The 26,125-nt window shown below is 36.8% G+C and overlaps 3 protein-coding genes across 3 annotated transcripts; 1 reads left to right on the top strand and 2 right to left on the bottom strand.

Annotated features, from left to right (window-relative positions):
• Positions 1 to 4,179, bottom strand: LOC145771245 (fibrinogen C domain-containing protein 1-like). The gene is made up of 7 exons (XM_082582980.1): positions 4,035 to 4,179; positions 3,353 to 3,460; positions 2,443 to 2,582; positions 1,975 to 2,071; positions 1,124 to 1,220; positions 937 to 1,004; positions 1 to 746 (listed from the first exon to the last, which is right to left on the bottom strand). The coding sequence occupies exons 1-7, from the start codon at positions 4,177 to 4,179 to the stop codon at positions 487 to 489; spliced, it is 915 nt and encodes a 304-aa protein (XP_082439106.1). The 3' UTR covers positions 1 to 486.
• Positions 4,180 to 15,466: 11,287 nt separating this feature from the next.
• On the bottom strand, positions 15,467 to 22,603 carry LOC145771244 (fibrinogen C domain-containing protein 1-like). Its single transcript, XM_082582979.1, has 8 exons — positions 22,511 to 22,603; positions 19,874 to 20,018; positions 18,796 to 18,903; positions 17,914 to 18,053; positions 17,512 to 17,608; positions 16,518 to 16,614; positions 16,333 to 16,400; positions 15,467 to 16,137 (listed from the first exon to the last, which is right to left on the bottom strand). Exons 1-8 carry the CDS (start codon positions 22,601 to 22,603, stop codon positions 15,875 to 15,877), a joined length of 1,011 nt encoding a protein of 336 aa, XP_082439105.1. The 3' UTR covers positions 15,467 to 15,874.
• A 128-nt stretch (positions 22,604 to 22,731) lies between these two features.
• Positions 22,732 to 25,260, top strand: LOC145771243 (fibrinogen-like protein A). Its single transcript, XM_082582978.1, has 7 exons — positions 22,732 to 22,873; positions 23,175 to 23,282; positions 23,379 to 23,518; positions 23,974 to 24,070; positions 24,210 to 24,306; positions 24,536 to 24,603; positions 24,790 to 25,260. Exons 1-7 carry the CDS (start codon positions 22,732 to 22,734, stop codon positions 25,053 to 25,055), a joined length of 918 nt encoding a protein of 305 aa, XP_082439104.1. The 3' UTR covers positions 25,056 to 25,260.
• The last annotated feature ends 865 nt before the right edge of the window (positions 25,261 to 26,125 follow it).

Here is a 26,125-nt window from a genome sequence, read left to right as displayed (position 1 = left end):
ATAACACATGCCAACACAAATACGCTAGAAAAAGGTAGAAGCGGTAAAATACAAAGGTTAAGACGTGTTTGAGACCGAAATAGAATAGCAAGTTAAACAAGTGTTCTGGTTGTATAATTAGTGCTTGCAGCATATGTTATCTCATACCATTTTGTTGCCTCAAATCTCTCAAACACTTCTTTGATAAATGCTTTCAAAATAATGGTAAGCAAAAAACATCACTGCAATCACATTGCAAGGTTTATATTTTGTTTATATAGCATCCCCTGATATTATTTTAAATAGGTTGCAAAAGTACTTGAAAAAACTTCTAACGTCGTCATCGTAGTGTGAGAGTCTGGGGACCGAGGGTCTATCCTTTTACCACCTCAGATTCACGATGTTCCCCGATGATGAACTTCTAACGTGATAAAGTATCACGAAACACTTAGTCGTTTCATGTTTTCAGTGTTCATGCTTGTCCATCATGTTCCAAGTGGTAAAATATTATTGTTTGGGTTTTGTTGGTTGAATTTTCATTGTAGATTTCTTCATTGAATGATTGATCCCTCTCCATGAATACCATGTAATTCCTTTGTACGCCCTATGATTTTCCCCATTATTGAAGTATTTTCCATTCAAATTTGAGTAGCATCCCTTATACCACCATGCCCCGTGGTACTCTTCCGCATAATCTGCAAACCCTTGATCATTATCTCGATCCTTTGTGCTGAATTGGCTGCCATGGTGATGAGCCAACGAATCACCTGTAATGATCAGGAATTGCAAGTTAAGAGAAGACTGATTTGTCATGCAAAGGAAGCAGCATAGCGTGATATTAGAACCAGATAATAAAACGTTTTCAATAGTTGTTATGACATTTTGTTGAAAGAAAATACTGTGCAAAAAGCTAACAATAGAAATAATTGTGTGACTAAAACAAACATAATAACAAACCTGCTGTCCCACTGTATCCTCCAACGCTCAGCTGATAGTTAGAGCTGGAATTTCCAACCGAGAAGGTGCTGAAAAAGTTAATCGTTTAATTGCTAAGAAGTTGAGCGTTTTCTAGGATCCGCAGAATTATTTCTAACACTTGCATCACACATAAACCCACACATCAACTAACATTAGATTTTATTACCTGTACTCAGCATACTTAGTGGTCCCATCCCAGTCTTCAAGATCAACACGAAGTTTGTAGGAAGCGGAGCTTGTGATGGCATGAAGTTTGTCCAGTCCTTAAATGAAATAAGATTTTTGTGCTTTAACAATTTGCGAATGAATTACAGTAGATAAAAGTGGAATGGTGCGCACAGCTCATATGCGGTGGATTTGGCGCTTTAACCATTGTTTAAAAATGTTGTCACGTGCATGTAGGCCTACTGCTCCATATCCGCTACAGATTCTGATGGCTGGGCAATCTTTGACCAAGTGATCGACGTCGTGAATCCTGGATTCGCAGGATGAGCATCCAGGGCTGCTGAGTGCTGAAAGTGCTGCACCTCCTACGTAGTGTTTACAAAGTTGAGGCTTGTTTGCTGATGATCCTGTTAACTGTTTCCCACTCTTGTCTGTTGGTTGTATGGAATCCTGGAAGAGCTGTTGTTAAGTCAGTGATGACGTCTTCTCCTTTTGGCAGGTCTGCGTGCCAGTATTGATTCCATTCATGATGCGGATCGAAATTGTTGTAGTTGGTAATTTGAGTATAAATGGGATTTCGCGATATCAATGGATTGGTTTTGGGGGCTTGTGCATTTAACATGAAGTCTTTTGATTGTTATTGCTGTTGCGGCTTTTTTTCTGATATGCACTGGAATCGTATTGCTCATAGCAGAAGGCCATTGCATTGGTGTAGGATTGAGATTTGCAGATATAATAAGTTAATTTAATTTAAGTTAATTCAAATGATTTATTCTACAGATTAATGTAGATAAAAAAATATGTCTAGAGTGAAGATTTCAATGCAATACCACATTTCATTCTTCTTCCTACCTAACCAGAATTCTCCATTCAAATTCCCAAATCCAGTCTGGTATGCTTCCCAACCCAAGTAAAAGTCAACTTCACCCGAATATCGTTTTTGAAATATCTGAAATTTTTTAAATGCGCTATAAACGTTGACAAATAATACCAACTGCCTGGTGAGCATTTGAATCTGGTCATTGAAATCTTCTCCACTCGATCTTATAGATGAAAAGAAGGAACAACTTAAAATATGCTAAGAGCGAAACTCAATCTATCGCACAACTTAAAATAAATAAACTCAATAATAGTGTAATGTAATATGTAAACAGCCTGTTTTACAATACATTGAATCAAATTAAAACCTTTATATGTATACGCTTCATATTTGTTTTACATAAAAAGTACATTTTAAAAATTGTTTTATGATGAAACAGACGATTGAAGGCACAGGTTATATCTCTTAGATTGAGAGACAAATGTACACTGGTTCCATACCAGCCACCTATCTTCTCCATCAATTTCACAATACACTTCAATCAACCTCCCATCTATAGACATTGTGTTGATTCCTTCAGTCAAGCAGTGTTCCCATAATGCACCGGTGATGCTGGAGTTAATCCCGGCCAAATTTTGCACTTGTATGAAACAAAAGTATCTTTATTGCGAATCATCATAAGCATATCACTGTAGATAAGTTCCATAACTCTCAGCAGGGCAGTAGGCGCTTCTCTCTAGAGCAGCATACTGTTTATAATCATGAGAGAAAGCAAGGGTTATTAGAAAATTATTATTCAAGTGCTTTTAGATAAACGAACGTCATTAAGTAATGTACAATTTTTTTATATCTATTATCTGATGGTTACCTAGAGATATGGCCTGATTTGTCACATATTGCTGAATTTTCCACACTATTCCAACTTTCATGACTGTCTGAACATTTTTTTTTTAAATTATATTTTAACGTTTTTTTAATGTCTTCACCAGGTGACACAATAGGTTTTAACACTATCAGACGTTGAAAAAAAAAGACAATTTAATTTCAAGAACTTCAGTCAGACTGTGAAGCGATTTTAACATTCTGATTGATCGTTTTTCAACTTGATTTTTCTCAGTTTCTACTGCTTCCCTAAGACCACAAAAAGACTTTATGTGATTACGAGTGAGCAAAAAGTAAAAAAAAACTTAGGAAATTTCACTCAGACATTAGCGGTAATCAAAAATGTAAAATGTGACAAATCAGGCCACATCTTCAGGTGGCCATAATTATCTTGATTCAATGTTGGTTTTTATTATTTTCTTTTATCATGAAATGCTTTCTATTGACATAAAATAAGTCAATAAAAGTAAAGATTTATATCTTATCATTTTGTCTTGACATAGGATAACGTATGAAAACAAAACACACATAGTTGATTCATTTTTTCGTCGAGGCTGGTCACTCGTTCAGACATTTTGGAGATTTCGTTTGTGCTTTTGTTTTGGTTGTCACATCTTCCAGTTTCTCCCACTTCACCTACAAGTTGAGGTGTCAATCATTAATCAAATCCGCAATACCGTTACTGGTTGTCAGTACTTATTCATATTTTTTTCAGATGTAGTTAATTTGTATGTATATTATTCCTGAAGAGGACATCTTGTGATGTCGAAAACGTTCGATACTTAATTTGTTGCGTAGTTTTATGTTTATGTAAATGTAATAAACTTGAAAATGTTAAACTTGATCTCGTTGCTCGGCTTCGTATGCCTATGGTTCAACAGGACAAACTTTCTACCGAAGCTCTATTATTCATAACCACATAAAAATTGACATGAAACACCTTCAAAAGATAACATTGTACTCAACAGAAATTGTTGTAAACTTTTGTTGCTGAAATGTTTAATCATTCAGTTTGCTGATAGTCAGTTTTTTTTAACAAATAAATGATAAAATTAAGTATCAACTGCTGTAACGTTAACCTTGTACAGTCATTAAAGCACTCCATGTTTGACTTGATTAGTTAACTGTTATAGATGGTTAAGGGGAGGATAAAATGAAGTTTTACAACAAGAAAAAAAAAAAACTTTAAAGGATCAATTTCGAAACTCACCTTTTTCTCCAGTTTTTCCTAGTTTTCCTGGAATCCCGGGAGGTCCTCTATCTATTGCGTCATAATTATTGCACGACAATGTTACTTGATTTGAGCAATATGCAAGTGCCAACGATAACACTAAGATATAAAACGTGACACCCATCTGAACAAATCAAGTTGAACCACGTGATCCACTATTTTAAATGAGTCACCTTCTGGAACAATGCAACTTGCTGCTTGTACCATCAATGCATCTCAGTTGGATGATCATTGTCGTCTCCTACAAACTAATGCCATAACCGAATGTAAAATATTCCAAATATTCCATAATATAAAATATTCCACTACATTGGTTATTCTAACTCTCGATCTATCATAATATTATACTGGGTCTGTTATATTTGCAAATATAACTTAGTTTCTGGATCACCTGAATACAATATGAATGTTACAAAGTGAATAATCTATATCCAAGAGAACTTGTGTTGATTCTAACAATATTAAGCTTTGGTTTACACTCCAAGCACAACACGCATGGAAGACGAATAAGCGAGTGTCATTATCAATCAAGCACTTTAGCTATCAGACATTTTCAGCATGGAATTGATAAGCTGAATGGCTTTAAGCGACTAGAAAATTTTTAAGAATTTCAGTAGGTAGTTTCTTCCATATTTATGTTTTTGAAGAGTTTTTCCCAAAAGACTGTTTCTTCCCAAAAAAAAAATAATCCTTAAAATGAATCTTCTGATAGCATGAAGAACATGCAACAGAATAAAACAGAATTTTAAACAGGTGATGGGAAATTGTTGAATTGAATATTCTATATAAGGATTGGTTTAAACCATTCACAAGAGGTCATAGTCTTGACTAAGATTTTATACTTGTTCATTGTGACGGTGTCTTCTGTCACAGTATGATGCAAAATTGTGAGACCAACATTGATAAATGACAAAAATGTTGCGACGCGATTTCTAAGGAAACCAACCGCTCCAAGTTCTGTTTTGAATTAACGAAATTAACGAAATTAATTGTTATTAATTTATGTATTGTAGCTCTACAACAGCCAAGCTCTTTTAGCGACAGGGCTCATTTTTAGTTTTATATCAGGTTTACGATTTCATGACATTATTACCCGACTTGTTCTCACTGCATTATGCAAGAAAGAACACAATTGGTACCGCTTTTAAAGTCTCGGTATGACCATCCCTGGAATCGATCTCAGTAACCATTCGGTCACTGAGCTGATGAATTGACGTCATATCAGTGGTTCTGATCTTAACTGATTGAAACACCTTGTTACTGCTCAAAAGGCCTAATTTCGATTGCATAGCATGAACGGTCTAATTCATTTGTGATGCTTGAAACAAGGCAAAGCTTTTAATCATGAAAAACGACATTGCACAAACGTCGCAATAGTTAAATATCATTCATATAATGAGTAATAACCTTCATTCCCAACAATAATTACTGCGCTTAAAAAATAAAAATTGTACTTTTTGCATCGTTTCATCGCCACCAGACGTCTGCAAACTTGTGTTTGGTGCAAGATTATGCAGTGCTGGCATATCTCACCGTTCTTGATTGGGAGTGTTCATCCTGACAGCAGTGCTGCTTTTCATGTGCTGGTTGGAATATTTGCAGATTGCTAATCTGACCGAGGTATGTCCAACTTTCTTCACAGCTACTGCACTTCCGAAACTTCTCACGTATTTCTGCCAAACCATATCTGAAGAATTTTAAAAGAAGTTGCTACAAAGGAAAGCAAGAATCCAAATGCGTTATAATAAGTACATCGGCGTGGGAGTAGCCTGTTGCTCCTATGTCATTGATAACATATCGAGAAAAGTTCTTTTAGAATTTAAAAAAACGTAAAAAGAAACATTGTTATTCCAATACCACATTTTAAGTATATGATGTGTGTTTGTTCACTGAAAACCTTATCAGTCTGTTTCACCTAAATAAGATTCAGAAGGAACTTATCAGAAGGAATTTATTCAAATAGATTTTTTTTATGTTATTCGCTCTGTTTGGCTTTTCGCTTAGCATTGAGCCCTTTTGTAGTATTAATAGCATTTATTGTTTAATGTGCGTTTGTTATATCACGCTATGTTCACTGTGCTGCCTTCAGTGCTCTACAAAACAGACATTGTCAGTGCAGCCGTACAGTTGTACAGTTGAGTACATTATAATCCTGTGTTCATTCCTTTGCTGATCGGCTAGTAGAAATAGAAATCACTTTTTATAAAGTCTTGAATGAAGGTATCGCAGCGGCAGTAACGATCCAGAGCTGAATACTTCATCCACTGAGTCGTCAAGCGATATAAAATACTTGTTAAAATTGTAAATGTGACATTGTTCCGGCGGCAAATTAACTGACCATTTATTCAAACAATCACAAACAATCAAAATAAGTGTGTGCAACAGAGTTTTACCACATAAATAAAATCGATGGAAAAGAAGATAAAATCTGATGATTAAACAATAAAATACTATAGATAAGAGTATTCAAAATGTTTGACTTTTAAAGCAAATCACCAGCCCTTGTTATAAGAACACTGCACGACTGCGAAAGGACTGAAGAGAGAGAATAGATGCCAGCAGGCCCAGCATCGGAAGTTGCGTCGATTACAATGTAATCCATGACACCGACTACTCTACTGTGAAGTTGTCGAGTGAAAGGACGTGGGATCGACACCATGCTGCACGAAGCGTTCTTAACCTTGTGTAGCACCAACTGTTAATAGACAACCAGCCTTGGTATTGTTTCAGATGGAGGTGGTGTTGTGTATATTTGTGTTCACGTTTTTACTGGTTCAATCCTCGGATGTGACTTTGTCATGCTGTGGCAATGACGTCACAAACAGAGGAATTCAAGGCATTTCTGGAAAACATAGAAGAACAGGAGCAAAGGGTGAGTTTAGACAAAAAGCTTTGTTTGTGATCAGATGAAAGTCTTCATGTTTTTTGTCGCGATTTCCGAATTTTATGAGTAAGTGTAATAGTGCAACAACTTTAAGCAATTCCAATTGCAAGCTGCTAAATATAAATACTTTGCTGCAGCTCTGTATATTAAAACTGCTATTTTTTTGTAATGTTGCGAAAGCAACATGTGAACGTTTAAGATTACTGTAATTTAAATTAACTATCAACATTAAAATATGATAAAAGTAATTTGCGTTCTTCTGGTGACTATTTACTAGGTTACCTCCTGATGTTAAAGATGATAACTAGCTTTTGTATTTCCGACTTTGTATTTCCGACTTTTGTATTTCCGACGAACGTCGGAAATACAAAAGCTAGTTATCATCTTTAACATCAGGAGGTAACCTAGTAAATAGTCACCAGAAGAACGCAAATTACTTTTATTATAAAATGCCTGGTGAACAGTCTCTCTCTGTTTTTATTAAAATATGAATTGTCATTTTTCTGCAACACTTAATGAAAGTGACGTCACAATGTCAGGAGAACGAGGATTGAAAGGACGGTGCGACCAGTTCGAAGAAGATCGGAAAGGCATAAGAAGATTATTAGCTAGAACGAAGAACTTGAAAATTAATATAAAATTTTTAAGTTAGTTGTGAAAAGTTTTAGTCCAAATTATCGCTTTTGCAAAATAAGTTCCTTACAATAAATTTAATATTTAATTTTCCTTTTCCTTTTTTATCACGGAGCAAAGTCTTTCCCGAGTCAATTCCACAAGAACTGAGGTGTCATGGAAGAGTTGTGTAATCGAAGGAATTAATTTACTCTTGATCAATGGAAAATTAATTAAAGTTTACTGTGAAATTGATGGTGACGATAAATAGATGGTCAGTGACTTATTTAAATGTGTGATAAAACTTCGTAGACAATGCTAATTTTTAACAAAAAACATTGACGTCAACTAACCACAGAAAGAATACAAAACAATTGAAGCAGCAGAATATAGCTGTCATATCAAACGTGAAAGCCAGCGTTGATTATACATTTGATAAATATTTAACTCATAATCCTCCAAAATTTGTTTTTAAAATTAAGTTGTTTGGAGATTATTTATATGCAATGCATATTTTAAACTTTAAAGATAACTTAATTGATACTTGTGCAAAGTAGCAGTCAATACAGATGCAACTCAGCAGGCATGTGCGCTTGGCATGTGTCAACTATCGACATCAACTTCTACACTGCATTCAAGAAACATGTTGCAATGAAACTGAAAAATCAAAAGCCCTAAAATAATGCAATTCAATTGATATTGCATTATTGAAGCTTTACATACTTTTCTAGGTATTTCAAAAACGATATTCAGGTGAAGTTGACTTCTATTTGGGTTGGGAAGCATACAAAACTGGATTTGGGAATTTCAATGGGGAATTGTGGTTAGGTAAAATGTGCCATTGCAAAAGAACTTACACCATATACATATTTTTTGTCTAATCCGTAAATCTGTAAAATAACTTCTTCAGATTAATTCTCGTGATTTTCAAATGACTAAACTACAAGAATTTTATTTCATTCAAGGACTGGACAACATTTATGCCATCACAACTTCTGGTTCCTACAAACTTCGTGTTGATCTTGAAGACTGGGATGGAACTAAAAATTATGCTGAGTACAGGTAATAAAATCTAATGTTGGTTTATGTGTGGACTTATGTGTGATGCAAGTGTTTTGAAATAATTATCTGGGGTATAGCTTTAGGAAAGAAGTAATTTTTAAATACCATAAAGAGATGACTGACAGTAATCTCAATCCCATTAAGTTACTGTCAGTCATCTATTCATGGAATTATTTGTGGATCCTAGAATACACCCGCTATCTTGGCAGTGAAACTATTTACTTTTTCAGTGCCTTTTCAGTTGGAAATTCCAGCACTAACGATCTGTTGAGCGTTGGAGGATACAGCGGGACAGCAGGTTCGTTATTATGGTTGTTTTAGTCACACAATTATTTCCATTGTTTACTTCTTTGCCAAACAACACTTTTGTTCAACGAAATGTCATAACAAACTGTTGAAAGCACTGGTTTTAATATTTCGCTATGCTGCTTCCTTTAAATGACAAATTAGTTCCCACTTAACCTACATTTAATCATCATTTTAAAGGTGATTCGTTGATGTTTCACAATGGCCAGCAATTCAGCACAAAGGATCGAGATAATGACCAAACCAGTAAAAATTGTGCTGAGTACTACCACGGAGCAAAGTGGTATAAGGGATGTTACGAGTCGAATTTGAATGGGAACTACTTTAACCTATTTACGGCCGGTGTCCTTTTAAAAGGACATCGTATTGAATGCATCAGTATTGCATCATCTTATTTTGATTGAATCATTTTGGACTTGCTAGTAGTTATTTAGGGACTGTTTTGGAAGGTGTTGATAAATATTTGCGAACAACGTACTTTTTCTGAATTCTGTGAAAGTTTGAAAATTGTTGAAAAATAAGAAGAGCCCGATGAAGTGAAATGAGGAGGAACATGCACGTTTTATTGCCTATTGATAATAGATATGAATTATGTTTCTTCATAGTTTGACACTCTATAATATTGTGCTTCCTACTACACTCTAATTTGTGTAAGGTTTTGCTTCTTTTATTTGTTTATTTTGCTTTATATTTATTGTTGTATTTTAAAAGGACACCGCTCACATGGCCACATTTTTTTGGTTGTTTGTAACACTGTCAAAGAATATTGAACATCGTGTAAAAGCAGCAGATTGTGCCTATGGAAGACTTAACCATCGTGTTTTCAACAATCATGCTATATCTATCTGCACAAAAATTATGGTCCTCCGGGCAGTCGTTCTATCCACTCTTCTCTATGCTTGTGAAACCTGGACATTATACCGCCGTGACATCAAACGTCTTAAAAATTTTCAGCAGAGGAAACTGGGTCAAATGCATAGGCACTTGTTGGGAAGATTGTCTCACCAAAGATGCAATCCTTGATTGCGCTAGGTTGCCCAGTTTAGAAGCCACTTTATTGCAACATTGCCTTCGCTGGCCAGGACATGTCATAAGAAAGGACAACGAAGAGGGACAACTAGAGACAGGAACCCCCCCCCCCCAGAAGACCACAAATGAGATACAAAGATCAGCTGAAAGTCTCCCTCAACCATGCAAACATTGATCTAGATTCATGGGAAAACCTTGCTAGTGACAGATTACTCTGGAGAAAAAGATCTAAGAAAGACACGGAAATTTTCGAAAAAAAAGGATACAAAAAGCCCAAGAAAAAAGAAACACTACAAAAGCTAAAACTACCACGTCCCTCTCTCCATACAATCCATACCCCCCATACAATGTGACTTTTGCCCACGTCTTTTCCATCATACACTGGCCTCCAAAACCATATATGACATCACCATTCAAAGCCAAATTTGATTTGATGACGAAATCAATGCTCAGTCACGAGCTGGAGCCGATGACTGTCAGTGGCGTATCGCTATGGTTTGCGCCGCCCGCGGCGGACCATGATTTTGCACGCCTGAACGCGTAAAGTAGCAACCAGATAAATAGAATTCGAGCCAAATCCGTTTCAAAAAATATTTTTACTATGCTTTTTCGTTTAGGTTTAAAAATATTCTGCCGCCACAAGCTTTTGTCGGGCCTCTAGTTCGCACGTTGGCAAGATAAATAGTAAACAATTTTATGATTAAAGAATGAATTTGACATTGAGTGAATTTTTTCCCTTTTTGCTTAAAACAAGTTTTTCTATGACAAAACCTATGTCTAATCTACAGTATTTGTATGTTACTCGCTCTGAAGATGCGCATTGTCATGGTGCGCGAAACGTCAGTGAAGCAATAAATCAACCTGTTTGTTGTTGTTTTTACTTTCGTTTTCATCAGATGAATGTTGCAACTACTACTAGAAACAAAAATCTATGTCTGTAACTTATTTGGCCCTACCTCATTGGCTGGTTTGGTTGGTTTGAATCTTTATCCTCTGACTGACAAAGAATTGATAAGTTATTCCTGGTAGTTTTGCATACTTGTAGAGGCTCTTGATACAGGGGAGTTACCGAGATTGACAGAGTGAAGTTTTCCGATTGTTGAAGTGTTGTTGCCGGGAAATTAATCATTCACTAGGTGCCGCTGACTGGAGAGCAGTCCTGAAATGCGTTGCTCAAGCGCACACCAGGAGAGTCGAACCAGCGCCGAGTGAACTTGAGCCGGGCGCGTAACTACTGAGTTAACGGGGCGGACAGTGTGACCTGTGATTTCCACTTCTATAAAAATGTAAATGGAATAAATAGAAGCCTACGGAAAATTGAAATCAATGATTGACGCACTCCTAGGTTGATAACCACGGGAATAAAGCGAAGGAACGACAAAACGATTAGTCGGCATCTTAGTCGGAGTAGGCATCGGTTTAAAAGCATGTCATGGATAATAGGGTGGGCCGTCAATGCACTTTTTTTGTCAAATCACTTAGCAACTCGGCTCAGATAGGAGGCTTAGGTCACAAACAATTAATCTAAAAATTTTTTTTAGATCTGGCGGCGGGAAGACGCCGCACAAAAAAATCAATATCACCTAAATACAATAAAAAACGTTTTTTTTTTCCCAAAAAAAAAAAAAAAAAGTGCGGTAATTAAAAAAGTAAAAAATACACAAAACGACGTAAACACAGTCAAAAACAATCACAGAACGTAATCTTTCTTTGACTCAAAACGTGAACGCTGTGAGCGAGCAGCAGTTCGCGTCAGAATGAGTTCATGTCTGCGGTCATGGCCGATGACTTCATCGCTCACTTCGGTGACGAGTTTGATTGCGCGCTCAACTGCTTGTGTGCAGCACGGAAAACTGTCAATCGATGTAGGAAAATCGGTCTCGACGAAAAGCTCTGTGAGCTGTTGGATGCTGAAATCGCGTAAAATTGGTGGCTCAGTGAGCTTCTGCTCGCTCCACCGGAGCAACGAGTTTGTTGTCAAGTCTGTGTACTCAAAGTTTATTTTGGGAATTTCGAAACAACGTATCCCACCCGTGTAATCGTCCCTTGCTTTCTGGATCCGATGAACTGCGAGCTTACGCATTGGCTTAGACTCGTCATGCAGAAGAGCCAACACTACATTCTCCGGATGCGCAGCGAAGGCGTTTGTCTGTAGGCAACTGTCGACGACTTTTTTTAATTGGCCTGTCAGATAGCGAGTCAGCTTAACCAACCGAAGGAAAGACCGAGCAGCGAAGTGAATCTTATTGTTTCGCTTGATAGTAAACCACATGGGAGCGTAAACTTTAACGATGTACTTCGTCATTTCTATCAGCGTTGGTTCTGGCTCCGAGATATAAAGTCGGCATATCCTTGAAGCGAGAGTAAGCCATCGTGCATGACCCTGTTTTCCTGGATCACGGAATCGAATGCTTTCTGGAGGCAGACTTCCCTCGATGACCAACACGATATCGAGCAGATACTTTTGATCGCCGCTAATATCCATCACCTCATCGACTTCTGTCAGGTTGGATTTTATCTTCTCGAACTCGACGACTGCAAATTCTCCCATTTTGTACTTATCATTAGCGACGACACGGCCGATAAATCCTTTGAAGGTTTGCGGTCCTGATGATTTCCCGTCCAACTCGCCGAAGAGATGCCGAAGCGGGAGTTCGTTGAGGTGAAACTGGCAAATCGACCATTGTACCGCACTCCCGATATGTTGCTCAATGCTGGTGATGGCTCCTGTGTGCTTACCTGTATTGACGGCAGTTCCGTCGCAGCCAACGACCTGAATGCCTTTCACGTCAATTCCCTTGACTTCAAGAGCAGCCAACATCGTTTTGGCAATGTTGTTTCCAGTTGAACGCCCTTGAATGGAAACGTGGTCGATATATTCACCTCCTGGGTATTTCAGCATCACGTAGTGGTCTTCGATTGATTTTTGACGATAGCCAGTTATGCCATTCAATGTAAGGGCTTTATCCTTTCTGCCGTCAAAGTAAAGGCCTTCAACTATTGTGCCGAGCGAAATTGAAGCAAAGTGATTCATCTCTAAACGAAGCCGTTTTCGTGCACGAACGAGCTTGTTTTTATCCACTACCATCATCCGATTGAAATCATCTTTTGTGTCCAGTAATGTTGCGGTGGCGAGGGCAGCTGCTGCTCTACTCGAAATTCCATACCTTTCCGCCTCACGCGCAACTGTACGAAGATCGAAAGTACATCGCTCCTGCTCTTCTTCGATTTCTTCTCTGCCGATCGAGCACTCTGAAGGGAAGCGCCTTCTAGGAGTTTCTTCTGTATTGTCGTCATCCGAGTCTTGAGTACATTCTTCGCGTTCTTCCCGCTCTTTTTCTCGCTTCTCTCTCAAAAGCAATTGCTCCTTCCGCTCGTCCCTCTTCTTCTCAGATTTTTCCGCCTTCCAATCGACGTTTCCAATGAAACCAATGCGTGCACCGCGTTGGTCTTTAACAAAATCAACCTCGCGTGAATGCAGCGATTTGTCGTCAACGACGTCGAAAAGAGTGTCGAGGCAAAGACTGGCCTTCATTGAAGCTTTCCATTCAGCCGTCTTTCTCGCCGTGGGGATTTTATTCTTCATCTTAACCATGGCCCATTGCTTCAGAATCTTCTTGATCACTCCCTCACGCGTAATGATCGCCACTGTGGCGAAATTGTAGATGCTTGTTATCTTAGTCGCCACTGCTTCCGCCATTTCGCGCAGCCCCATTTCCTTCTTGCAATCTCCGGTGTCCTTCTTCTTCATGATTTTGTATTGTTCTTTCACTTGGGCGCAATATCGGAGAACGTCACCACTGGTGGGAAGAACCAGTTCATTCATTTCTTTGGCAAAGCCGAACACCGGATCAGCAGATCGAGTATATGCGGCCATGTTATAACTATTGCAGACCAATTAACTGCAATTAATTGGTAAACTGCCACCGGTAGCCTACTGATCACTTGTATTCAATCAATCAATGTAAAATTCGACGTAGGCTACCGCCACCACTACGAATTACTGTACTGAATACCTGTAATAAATTGCGAATTTTGTTTTAAATTTTCCTCCACTATTGTGAATAAACTTTTCACTGAAACAGAACCCAATTATACTTGCTTCAGTCAGTAGGCCAATACCCTACCTGTTTGCCTTCTCTGAGCACTAATATATACCTGATACCTGAGTACTGTGAGTAGTCCATATTACCTTGCCTTCACTTTTATATCTACCTTACCTGCAATGCTCATACCATGCCTTCACCTTTTATATAGGCTACCAAGTAGCCTACTTACTTGCATACCCTGCCATCACCTTTTATGTAGGCTACCAAGTACTTAGGCTACCGTACTTGTATACGCCTTCATCATCTTAGGCTATCGTACTTGTATACGCCTTCATCATCACCAAGTAGCCTACTTACTTGCATACCAAACCTTCACCTTTTATATAGGCTACCAAGAAGCCTACTTACTTGTATACCCTGCCATCACCTTTTATATAGGCTACCAAGTACTTAGGCTACTTGTATACCCTGCCTTCACCATTTATATAGGCTACCAAGTAGCCTACTTGCATGTTTAACTGTATGATGATTGATGAATCAACCATGTTTGATGGGTGTGCGGCACACAAACTCTGAATATACGCCACTGCAATATCTAGGGTTGCCATCGACATGAACCCCAAAATAAGGACAACAGAAAAATTAAATTTTCATACAAAGTAAAACAAACGTTTTTGAACAAACCTCAGCATTTATACGAGCCATTATATATCACATGCCATATTGTTTGCCAGAAACAATGTGTTCCAGCAACTCATTGTTCGTAAAAAAATACTTTGTGCATCTCAAGACAACTCAGGTCTAGGTTTACTTTTACTGTAGTAGGGATTTGGCTGTCATTCCACTAAGTTTATTCACTAATTGTTGAAAATAAGACAAAATAAGGACTCAAGTCAAAAAGAAGGACATTTCCTAGCAATAAGGACAGTAATATTTTCTAAGATAGAGTTCTTCAAAATAAGGACAAATCTTAGAAATAAGGACGTTATGGCAACCCTGTCAATATCCCTGGAATGGGGTGATTTACCGATTAGGGCCCAGTTGTGCGCCGTCTTCCTGGCGTTCAATTAAAAAATGGTTTTCGATTTCGCCATTTACTCGACAAACCTCCTAAGAAACTCGAGTTGCTAAGCGATCTGTTTCCGACGGCCCACCCTAATGGATAATCGTTCAATGATGAATCATAAACGATTGTACAGAACTATTACACACTCATCTGTATAGTATTATTAATGAAATAATTTGGTGCAATCACCAAAGGAGCATAAAAAAGATGTTTTGGTGATGCAATCATTGTATTTCCTGCTGCAACATTTCATGCACAGATAATTTTCAATAATTCAATTTTATTTTTGAACATTCTAGCGGTAACAACACATATTAATATTTTCTAGAATATAAGTTTGCTAGAAAAAGCTAGAAGCAAAGAAAACAAAAACGTTAAGTCGTGTTTGAGAGCGAAATAACACAGTAATTTAAACAACTTAGCCATTGTCCTAACACCTTCATCTAATTTACTGTACGCCACAAGGCAAGAGAATGTTACTGGGATGCCAGTATAAACCTCAACTAACTCTGTTTGGCTGATTATATAGCCTACTTAGTGATTGCAGCATATGTTATCTCATAACATTTTGTTGCATCAAATAGCTCAAACAATTCTTTGATAAATGCTTTCAAATAACTTTAGTAAAAAAACATCACCGTAATCACATTTCAAAGTTTATATTCATATAGCAACAGCTTGCTATTATTTTAAATAGGTTGCAAAAGTTGAAAAAATGCGAACTTCTAGCGTGATAAAGTATCACGAAACACTTTGTCGTTTCGTGTTTTCAGTGTTTATGCTCGTCCATCTTGCTCTACGTGGTAAAATATTATTGTTTGGGATTTGTTGGTTGAATTTTCATTGTAGATTTCTTCATTGAACGGGTGCTTCCCCTCCATGAAATCCATGTCATTCCTGTATGCGAGCCATGGTAATCTCCATTATTAAAGTAGTTCCCATTCAAATTCGACTCGTAACATCCCTTATACCACCATGCTCCGTGGTAATATTCAGCACAATTTTTATTGGTTTGGTCATTATCACGATCCTTTGTGCTGAATTGGCGGCCATTGTGATGAATCAACGAATCACCTGCAATGATCAAGAAGTAGAAGTTAAGAGAAGATTAATATTACATGCAAAAGAAGCAACATAGCGTGATATTAGAACCAGACAATAAAACGTTTTCAACAGTTTGTTATGACATGTTCGTTCAACGAAAATGCTGCTTAACAAAAACGTAACAATAGAAATGATTGCGGGACTAAAGCAAACTTAATAACGAACCTGCTGTTCCGCTGTACCTTCCAACGCTCAACTGATAGTTAGAGTTGGAATTTCCAACTGAGAAGGTGCTGAAAAAGTAAATCGTTTAACTGCCAAGAAGTTGAACGTTTTCTGCGTGAACTGGATGACGAATCAATTAATCAATCACATAAGCCCACACATCAACCAACATTGGCTTTTATTACCTGTACTCAGCATACTTAGTGGTCCCATCCCAATCTTCAAGATCAACACGAAGTTTGTAGGAACCAGAAGCTGTGATGGCATGAAGGTTGCCCAGTCCTTGAATGAAATAAAATTTTGTGCTTTAGCAAATTGCGAATGAATTGCAGTAGATAAAAGTGGAATGGTGCGCACAGCTCATATGCGGTAGCTTTGTCGCTTTAACCATTGTTTAAAAATGTTGCCACGTGCACGTACTACTCTAAATCCTCCACAGATTCTGGTGGCTGGGCAATCTTAAACCTGGTGAATGGTGATCGACGTTCTGAATGCTGGATTCGCAGCGTGAGCATCCAGGGCTGCTGAAAGTGCTGCACCTACGTACTGTTTAAGAAGTTATGGCTTGTTTGCTCATGATCCTGTTAGCTGCTGTTACCCACTCATGTTTGTTTGTTGTGTGGAATCTTGGAAGAGCCGTTGTTGGTCGGTGATGAAATCTTCTCCTTTTGGCAAGTCTGAGTGCCTTGTCAGTATTGATTCCATTCTCGATGCGAATCGAAACATTTGTAGTTTGTAGTTTGAGTATAAATAGATTTTCGGGATATCAATAGATTATGGGGGCTTTATAGATTATAGATTATGGGAGAATTTATTTTTCGCATGAGAGTGTTTTTTTGGTAAAACATGAAGTCTTTTGATTGTCTTTGCTGTTGCGGCTTTTCTTCTGATATGCACTGGAATTATATTGCCCAATGCTCATAGTAGAAGGCCATTGCATTGGTGTAAGATTGAGGGTTGCAGATATAATCCGCCTTGTGGCATTGAACTGAATGTATATTTTGAGTTGTGAGCGCTCTGATGCCATGATGATGTGGGGTATTCAGCGGTGCTGTAGCATTAACCCAAAGCAGATGTTCTAAGTTAATCCAGGTGATTTATTCTACAGATTAATGTAAGTAGAAAGTATCGATATAGTGAAAATTCCAATGTAATACCACATTTCATCGTTTTTCCTACCTAACCAGAATTCCCCATTCAAATTCCCAAATCCAGTCTTGTATGCTTCCCAACCCAAATAAAAGTCAACTTCACCTGAATATCGTTTTTGAAATACCTGAAAATGTTTAAATTAATCATAAACGTTGACAAACGATACCAACTGCCTGCTGCGCACTGAGCAGTTAAATCTGGTCTTTGAAATTTTCTTCACTCGAACTTATACGTGCAACAGAGAAACAATTTAAAATAAACAGCCTGTGTTACAATACATTGAATCAATTTGAAGCCTTCGTATGTATACGCTTCATATTTGTTTGGCATAAAAAATACACTTTAAAAATTGTTTTATGATGAAACAGACGATTGAAGGCACAGGTTATATTTCTTAAATTGACAGAAAAATGTAAACTGGTTACTTACCAGCCACCTATCTTCGCCGTCACTTTCACAATAAACTTCAATCAATCTCCGATCTATTGACATTGTGTTGATTCCTTCAGTCAAGCAATCTTCCCATGATGCACCAGTGATGCTGGAGCTGATCCCAGCCAGGTTTTGCACTTGTATGAAACAAAAGCAATCTTTATTGAGAACCATCATATCATTGTAGATAAGTTCCATACCCCTCAGGAGGGCAGTAAGCATTTCTCTCTAGAGCAGCATGCCGTTTATAACCATGAAGAGAAGTCAAGAGCTATTAGAAAATTATTATTCAAGGGCTTTTAGATAATCTAAAGTCATTACGTAATATACTTATATATTATCTGATGACTACTTAGAGATATGGTCTGACTTGTCACATTCTTCAGAATTTTCCAAAATTTTCCAACTTTTGGTGATTGTCTGAACAATTTTTGTTTAAATTATGTTTTAACGTCTTTTTTTTAATGTCTTTTACAGGTGACACAATAGGTTTTAACATTATCAAAGGTTGAAAAACACAAAAAACAATTTTATGTCAAAAAACTTCATTCAGACTGGCGATTTTAACATTCTGATAGAGCGTTTTTTAACTTGTTTTTTCTCAGTTTCTATTGCTTCCCCAGGGCCACAAAAAGATTTTATATGATTAAATACAAGTAAAAAATAAGCTTAATAAATTTTACTCACACAATAATAGCAGCGGTAATCAAAATCTGCAAATTGTGACAAATCAGACCGCAGCTCCAGGTGGCCTTGATTTTTAAAATGTTCTTTTATCATGAAAAGCTTCGCATTAACATAAAATAAATCAATATAAATAAAGATTTATATCCTATCATTTTGTCTTGACATAGGATAACGTATGAAAACAAAACAAACATAATTGATTCATTTTCTCATCGAGGCTGTTCACTCGTTCTGACATTTTGGAAATTTCGTTTGTGCTTTTGTTTTGGTTGTCACATCTTCCAGTTTCTCCCACTTCACCTACAAGTTGAGGTGTCAATCACTAATCAAATCCGTAATACCGTTACTGGTTGTCAGTACTTATTCATAACCACATGAAAATTGTACCTAAATACCTTCAGAAGATAACATTTTACTCAACAGAAATTGTTCTAAACTTATGTTGCTGAGACGTTTAATCAGTTTGCTGATAGTCAGTTTGACAAATAAATGATAAAACTAAGTGTTAGCCCTTTGAAGGTTGGTGGGGGGCTGTCAATTCAACTTTTTTGTATCAAGAGTTGTATCTCTAAAACCACTGAGGCTGCAACTACGAGATTTCTTGACTTTTCCTAACTTTTATTTACCTCTATTGAGCTGAAATTTTTAGCGAATAAAAGTTATAAATTGAGAGATATAAGGCATTTCTCAGCACATCCTCTGAAATATTTCATATTCTATTTATATGTTGATTTGCATTATTATATTATTTTGCATAAAAATATGGATTCAAATTGAGATTATCTAAAAAAAATTTAATCACAACATTGCAATGCATGTTTTTCATTACTCTACCAAAAAATAATGTGTAAACTCATGCTACAATTACAGTCAAAAATCACCTCAACATTTCAACGTATATGAGCAGTTCTAAAATTCACATAGTTTTAATTTTCGGATATGCTCAGCGTAAATAATTTTACAAAGTGAATCCCAAATTTTGAAATTGTGCCTTAAAAAATAACAGAGATATCACTCCTAAAGCATAAGAAAAATCGACAGCCCCCCCAAACTGAGCAAGACTCCAGGAGCCCAACCTTCAAAGCGTTAACTACTGTAAGGTTAACCTTGTACAGTGACCAAAACAATCCAAGTATTAACTACTATAAGGTTAGCCTTGTACAGTCACCAAAGCTCTCCATGTTTACCTAATTACTGTTATAGATGGATAAAAGCAACGTTTTACAGCAAAGGAAAGCGAAAATTTCAAACAATTAATTTCGAAACTCACCTTTTTCTCCAATTTTTCCTAGTTTTCCTGGAATCCCGGGAAGTCCTCTATCTATTGCGTCATAATTATTGCACGACAATGTTACTTGATTTGAGCAATGCGCAAGTGCAAACGATAACACTAAGATATAGAACATGACACCCATCTGAACAAATCAAGTTGAACCACGTGATCCAGCATTTCAATTGAATTACCTTCATAAACGATGAAACTTACTGCTTGTTTCATCTATGCATCTCAGTTGGATGATCATTGTCCTATCCTACGAACTAACGCCATAACCGAAAGTAAAATAACTTTAAATTAGATATTGCGGTCTAAACTATCCCACTACATTGGTCATTATAACTCTCACTCTATCATATACTGGGTCTGTTATATTTGCAATATAACTCAGCTCCAGGGTCACCTGAGTACATTATAAATGCTACAGAGTGAATAAGCTATATCCAAGAGAACTTGTGAATTCTAACAATATTTAGCTTTGGTTTGCGCTTCCAAACACAACATGCATGGAAAACGAATAGGCGAGTGTCATTATCAAACAAGCACTTTAGCTATCAGACCTTTACAGAAAGGAATTGATAAGTTGAAAGATTTTAAGTACCTGAAGAATTTTTAAGAATTACAGAAGGTAGTTTCCTCCATATTTATGTTTCTGAAGAGTTTTTCCTAAAAGACTGTTTCTTCCCAAAAAAATAAAAATTCCACAATATAAATCTTCTGATAGCATGAAGAACATGCATCAGAATAAATTGGAATCTTATAGAGATGTGAAGAAAAATTATTGAACTGAGTATTTTATATAAGGATTGGTTTAAACCTTTCACAAGAAGGCATAGTCTTGCTTACGATTATTCTTGATCATTGTGAAGGTTTCTTCTGTCACAGTATGATGCAAAATTGTGAGACCAACATTGATAAATAATAAAAATGTAGCGTCGCGATTTTTACGGAAACCAACCGCTACAAGTTCGGTCTTGAATTAACGTAATAATGTTATGAATTTATTTATTGTAGCTCTACAACAGCCAAGCTCTTTTAGCGACAGGCTCATTTTTACTTTTATATCAGGTTTGTTTTATATTAGTCCTCCCCGATAGCTCAGTTGGTTAGCGCGTGACTTTGTGACTAAAGAAGCTTCAAGATCAAGCGGCCCTTGTTCGACTCTCGAGGTGTGCGCTTAAGCAACGCATTCTAAGGACTGTTCTCCATTCAGTGGCACCTAGTGAATGGAATAATTCCCCAGCAACAAGACTTCAACAATCGGAAACTTCAAACTGTCTATCTCGGCAGCCGACCCTGCGTCAAAAGCCTCTACAAGTATGCGCAACTACCAGGAACAACCTATCAAGGTATTGTCAGTCCGAGGATAAACATTAAAAACCAAACCAAAAACCAAGTTTACCATTTCATAACGTTATTACCCGACTTATTCTCACTACGTTATGCAAGGGAGAACACAATAGGTACCGTTTTTAAAGTCTTTGGTATGACCATACCTGGAATCGATCTCAGTAACCATTCGGTCACTGAGCTGATGAATTGACGTCATATCAGTGGTTTTGATCTTAACTGATTGAAACACTTTGTTGCTGTTCAAAAGGCCTAAATTCGATTCCATAGCATGAAGGGTCTAATTCATTTGTTATGTTTGAAACTAGGCAAAGCTTTTAATCAATAATGAAAAACGACATTTCACAAACGTCGCTATAGTTAAATATCGTTCATAACATGAGTAAATAATTATTCTTGTTGCATCGTTTCATTGCCACCAGATGCCTGCAAACTTTGGTGCAAGATTATGCAGTGCTGGCATATCTTATCTTTCTTGATTGTGAGTACTGTGAGTGTTTATCCTGACAGCAGCGCTGCTTTTCATCTGCTTGTTGGAAATTTTGTAGATTGCTAATCTGACTGAGCTATGTCCAAAGAGGAAAGCAAGAATCCAAACGTGTTATAAGAAGTAGCTAACCGTTTGAACAGGCTTTTGGTCTTTTGTCATTGGGAATATATCGATGAAAATGCTTTTTCAGGGTTAGAATAAAAAAAAAATGTAAAAAGGAAGATTGTAATTCTAACACCACATTATAAGTACATGATGTGTTTTTGTTCACCAAAAACTTCAACAGCCTGTTTCACCTAAATAGGATCATCAGAAGGAACTTAATACTGAAAAGTTTGGGTGTTCATCAGGACAATTATCGTTTCTAGCACTAGTTGCAACGTTCATCTGATGAAGTTGAACGTAAAAGTAACAACAAACAAGATGGTTTATTGCTTCACTGACACTTCACTTCACTTATTGCTTCATCTGAGGATGCGCATTGTCATGGTGCGCGAAACGTTAGTGAAGCAATAAACCATCTTGTTTGTTGTTACTTTTACGTTCAACTTCATCAGATGAACGTTGCAACTAGTGCTGGAAAAAGAAGGAACGTATTCAAATAATTTTTTTTGTTGTAATCAATTATTAAATTTTGATATAATTCATTTTGTTTGACTTTTCACTTAGAATTGAGCCCTATTTGCAGTATTAACAGCATTTATGAACTACAAATTATTTATAATATACTTATTTAATATAATTATACATAATATACAACAAAATGTTTGACTTTTAAAGCAAATCAGCACCCTTGTTATAAGAACGTCGCGCAACTGCGAAAGGACTGAAAAGAGAGAGTTGATGCCAGCATCGGAAGTTGCTTCGATTATGGTGTAATCCATGACGCAGACTACTTTACTGTGGAATTGTCGAGTGCAAGGGCGTGGGATCGACACCGCGCTGCACGAAGCGCTCTGAGCCTTGTGTGGCACCAACTGTTAATAGACAAGTAGCCTTGGTATTGTTTCAGATGAAGGTGGTGTTGTGTATATTTGTGTTCACGTTTTCACTGGTTCAATCCTCGGATGTGACTTTGTCATGCGGTGACAATGACGTCACAGACAGAGGAATTCAAGGCATTTCTGGAATACGTGGAAGAACGGGAGCAAAGGGTGAGTTTAGACAAAAAGCTTGTTTTTGTGATCAGATGAAAGTTTTCATGTTTTTTGTCAAGATTTCTGAATTATATGAGTAAGTGTAATAGTGGAACAACAAGTTTAAGCAATTTCAATGGCAAGCTCCTAGGTATAAATACTTTGCTGTAGCTCTGTATATAAACACTATTTTTTTTGTAATGTTGCTGAAGCAACAATTGCACCTTTACGATTACTGTAATTTAAATTAACTGTAAACATTAAAATATGAGTTGTCATTTTTCTGCAACACTTAATGAAAGTGACGTCATAATTTCAGGAGAACGAGGATTGAAAGGATGGTGCAACCAGTTCGAAGAAGATCGGAAACAAATAAGAAGATTATTAGCTAGAACGAAGAACTTGGAAGTTAAAATAAAATTTTTAAGTTGGTTGAGAAACGTTCTTATCAAATTATTGATTTTGCAAAATAAGTTCCTTACAATAGATTTAATATTTAATTACCTTTTCCTCGTTTTCACAGAACAAAGTCTTGACCGAGTCAACTCCACCAGGACTGAGGTTTCATGGAAGGGTTGTCTGGTCGAAGGAATTAATTCACTTTTGATCAAAGGGAAGTTAATTGAAGTTTATTGTGAAGCTGATGGTGACGACAAATGGATGGTCAGTTACTTATTCAAATGTGTGATAAAATAGACAATGCTAATTTTTAACAAAAAACATTGACGTCAATTAACTACAGAAAGAATACAAAACAATTGAGGCAGTGGAATATAGTTGTCATATCAAAAGTGATACTCAGGGTTGATGGTACATTATATAATTATTTAACTCATGATCCTCTAAAAAACATTTAAAAATTAAGTTGTTTAGAGTATATTTATATGTACTGTATATTTTCAACTTCAAGGAAAATTTAGTTTTTATTTGTTCAAACGCCTGTAACAATCGATGCAGATGCAGCTCACAGCCATGAGCACTTGTCATGTGTCAACTATCGACATTAACTTTTACGCTAAATTCAAGAAACATGTTGCAATGAAACTAAAACATCAAGAGCACCAAAATAAAGCAATTCAATTGATTCTGCATTATTAAAGTTTTACATATTTTTCTAGGTATTTCAAAAACGATATTCAGGTAAAGTCGACTTTTACTTGGGTTGGAAAGAATACAAAACTGGATTTGGGAATTTGAATGGGGAATTCTGGCTGGGTGAGAAAAACAATGAAATGTGGTATTGCAAAAAACTTTCACCATAGACATATTTTTTATCTAATCTGTAAAATAACTTTTTAGATTAATTCTCATGATTTACCAATTGTTAAACTACAAGATTTTTATTTCATTCAAGGACTGGACAAGCTTCATGCCATCACAACTTCTGGTTCCTACAAACTTCGTGTTGATCTTGAAGATTGGGATGGGACCACTAAGTATGCTGAGTACAGGTAATAAAATGTAATGTTGGTTTATGTGTGGACTTATGTGTGATGCAAGTGTTGGATAGATTTATATGGGGTATAGCTTTAGGAAAGAAGTAGTTTTACAATATCACAAACAAATGACTGACAGTAATCTCAATCCTATTAAGTTACTGTCAGTCATCAGTTTGTGGAATTATCTGTGGATCCTAGAAAACACCCACTGTCTTGGCAGTGAAACGATTTACTTTTTTAGCACCTTCTCAATTGGAAATTCCAGCTCTAACTATCTGTTGAGCGTTGGAGGATACAGCGGGACAGCAGGTTTGTTATTATGTTTGTTTTAGTCACACAATCATTTCTATTGTTTGCTTCTTTGCCAGATAGTAGTTTCGTTCAACGAAATGTCATAACAAACATTTGAAAGCACTGGTTTTAATATTTCGCTATGCTGCTTCCTTTGAATGACAAATTAGTCTTCACTTAACCTACAAATACTGATCATTAAAGGTGATTCTTTGAGGTATCACAATGGCCAGCAATTCAGCACAAAGGATCGAGATAATGACCAAGGCAGCAGTCAAAATTGTGCTGAAACCTACCATGGAGCATGGTGGTATAAGGGATGTTACGAGTCGAATTTGAATGGGAACTACTTCGATACTGGGGATTACCATAACACGTTTAAAGGAATTACATGGAATTTATGGAGAGGAAGCGGCCGTTCAATGAAGAAATCTACAATGAAAATTCAACTAACAAAACCCAAACAATAATATTTTACCACTTGAAGCAAGATGAACGCGCATGAACTCTGAAAACATAAACGACAAAGGGTTTTGTGATACTAAGTATTATATCTGCCTAGAGATGCGCCGGATTTGTCACATTTTGCAAATTTTTGATTACCGCTACTACTACTGTCTGATAATAATATAAAAGCTTTTTGTTGCCTTAAGGAAGAAGTAGAAAATGGGAAAAAGCATCTTGAAAAACTCTCATCAGACTGTTATTAACCGTATCTGTCACTGCTTCCTTTTGGCGTCAAGAGTTACTGGCCGAGACCATCAGGTCTACGTCTCTCTTATTGCTAATTGCTCCGTTGGCTTATATCAAATAACAACGGGAAAAGGTATGCAGTTGGTCAAAAGCCTTATCTATCACTTCAATCAATTTATTTCGCAAAATATATTCGTGATTGTGTATTTTAGGTAGAAAAGGTGATAAAGACTCGGTTTTTGACCTATTTTCGCCATTTCTTGGTCAAATTTCTCAGTTCACATTTTATTTTGAAAGTCCTCTTGCATAGAACACAGAATTTCATCAATTTTGTTTTTCCTTTTCTGTACAAACAGTATTCCATGCACTTTTTGCACTACAAAGCAATTTGCGCAAATAATAAATTACCTTCCTAATCATTGTCTGCCAGCAAAGAATGACTCATATCGCGTCAAAGACCAACTTCCTACCCAGACAGCAAAATCGACATTGAATCAATGTAATAATGACGGATTTTGCTGCCTGGGTAGAGAATAGAATTTTAGCGCTGTTGCGTAATGAACAACAAACACAAAATGAAACCGCACGCTAATAGTAAATTGTCAATCAAGCTATTGAATATCAGGAAATTTCTTACATTTTATAACTGGCTGTGACAAAAGGTTTATTGTGAACTTCACAATTATCCGATACCAACATAATCGGGATTAAAAGTTGGGGCAAGAAAAAAAAGTAAAAGTCAAGAAATCTCAGGCTTCTAGCGTCACTGCTTCTATGTGAAATTGCTGAATTAGCAGAGGGCGAAACCATAAGATCTACGCCAGTAACAAATACGGTTAAAGTAATT

Source organism: Aplidium turbinatum, chromosome 5 (genome assembly GCF_918807975.1).
Source record: "Aplidium turbinatum chromosome 5, kaAplTurb1.1, whole genome shotgun sequence".
NCBI classification, from domain to species: Eukaryota; Metazoa; Chordata; class Ascidiacea; order Aplousobranchia; family Polyclinidae; genus Aplidium; species Aplidium turbinatum.
Note: the sequence above shows the minus strand (reverse complement) of the source record. Positions and strands in the feature narration are given on the sequence as shown.

Bases quoted from the DNA above. Each gene is read 5' to 3' on its own strand.
- LOC145771243 (XM_082582978.1), top strand. From the start codon at position 22,732: ATGAAGGTGGTGTTGTGTATATTTGTGTTCACGTTTTCACTGGTTCAA. The intron at 24,071-24,209 runs GTGAGAAAAACA...ATTTCATTCAAG, and splicing joins GAATGGGGAATTCTGGCTGG to GACTGGACAAGCTTCATGCC. The intron at 24,307-24,535 runs GTAATAAAATGT...TTACTTTTTTAG, and splicing joins ACTAAGTATGCTGAGTACAG to CACCTTCTCAATTGGAAATT.
- LOC145771245 (XM_082582980.1), bottom strand. From the start codon at position 4,179: ATGGGTGTCACGTTTTATATCTTAGTGTTATCGTTGGCACTTGCATAT. The intron at 1,221-1,974 runs GTAGGAAGAAGA...ATTTCATTTAAG, and splicing joins GAATGGAGAATTCTGGTTAG to GACTGGACAAACTTCATGCC. The intron at 747-936 runs GTTTGTTATTAT...TGATCATTACAG, and splicing joins AGGATACAGTGGGACAGCAG to GTGATTCGTTGGCTCATCAC.
- LOC145771244 (XM_082582979.1), bottom strand. From the start codon at position 22,603: ATGGATTACACCATAATCGAAGCAACTTCCGATGCTGGCATCAACTCT. The intron at 20,019-22,510 runs GTGCTGATTTGC...TGATTTGTTCAG, and splicing joins GCGACGTTCTTATAACAAGG to ATGGGTGTCATGTTCTATAT. The intron at 16,615-17,511 runs GTAGGAAAAACG...ATTTCATTCAAG, and splicing joins GAATGGGGAATTCTGGTTAG to GACTGGGCAACCTTCATGCC.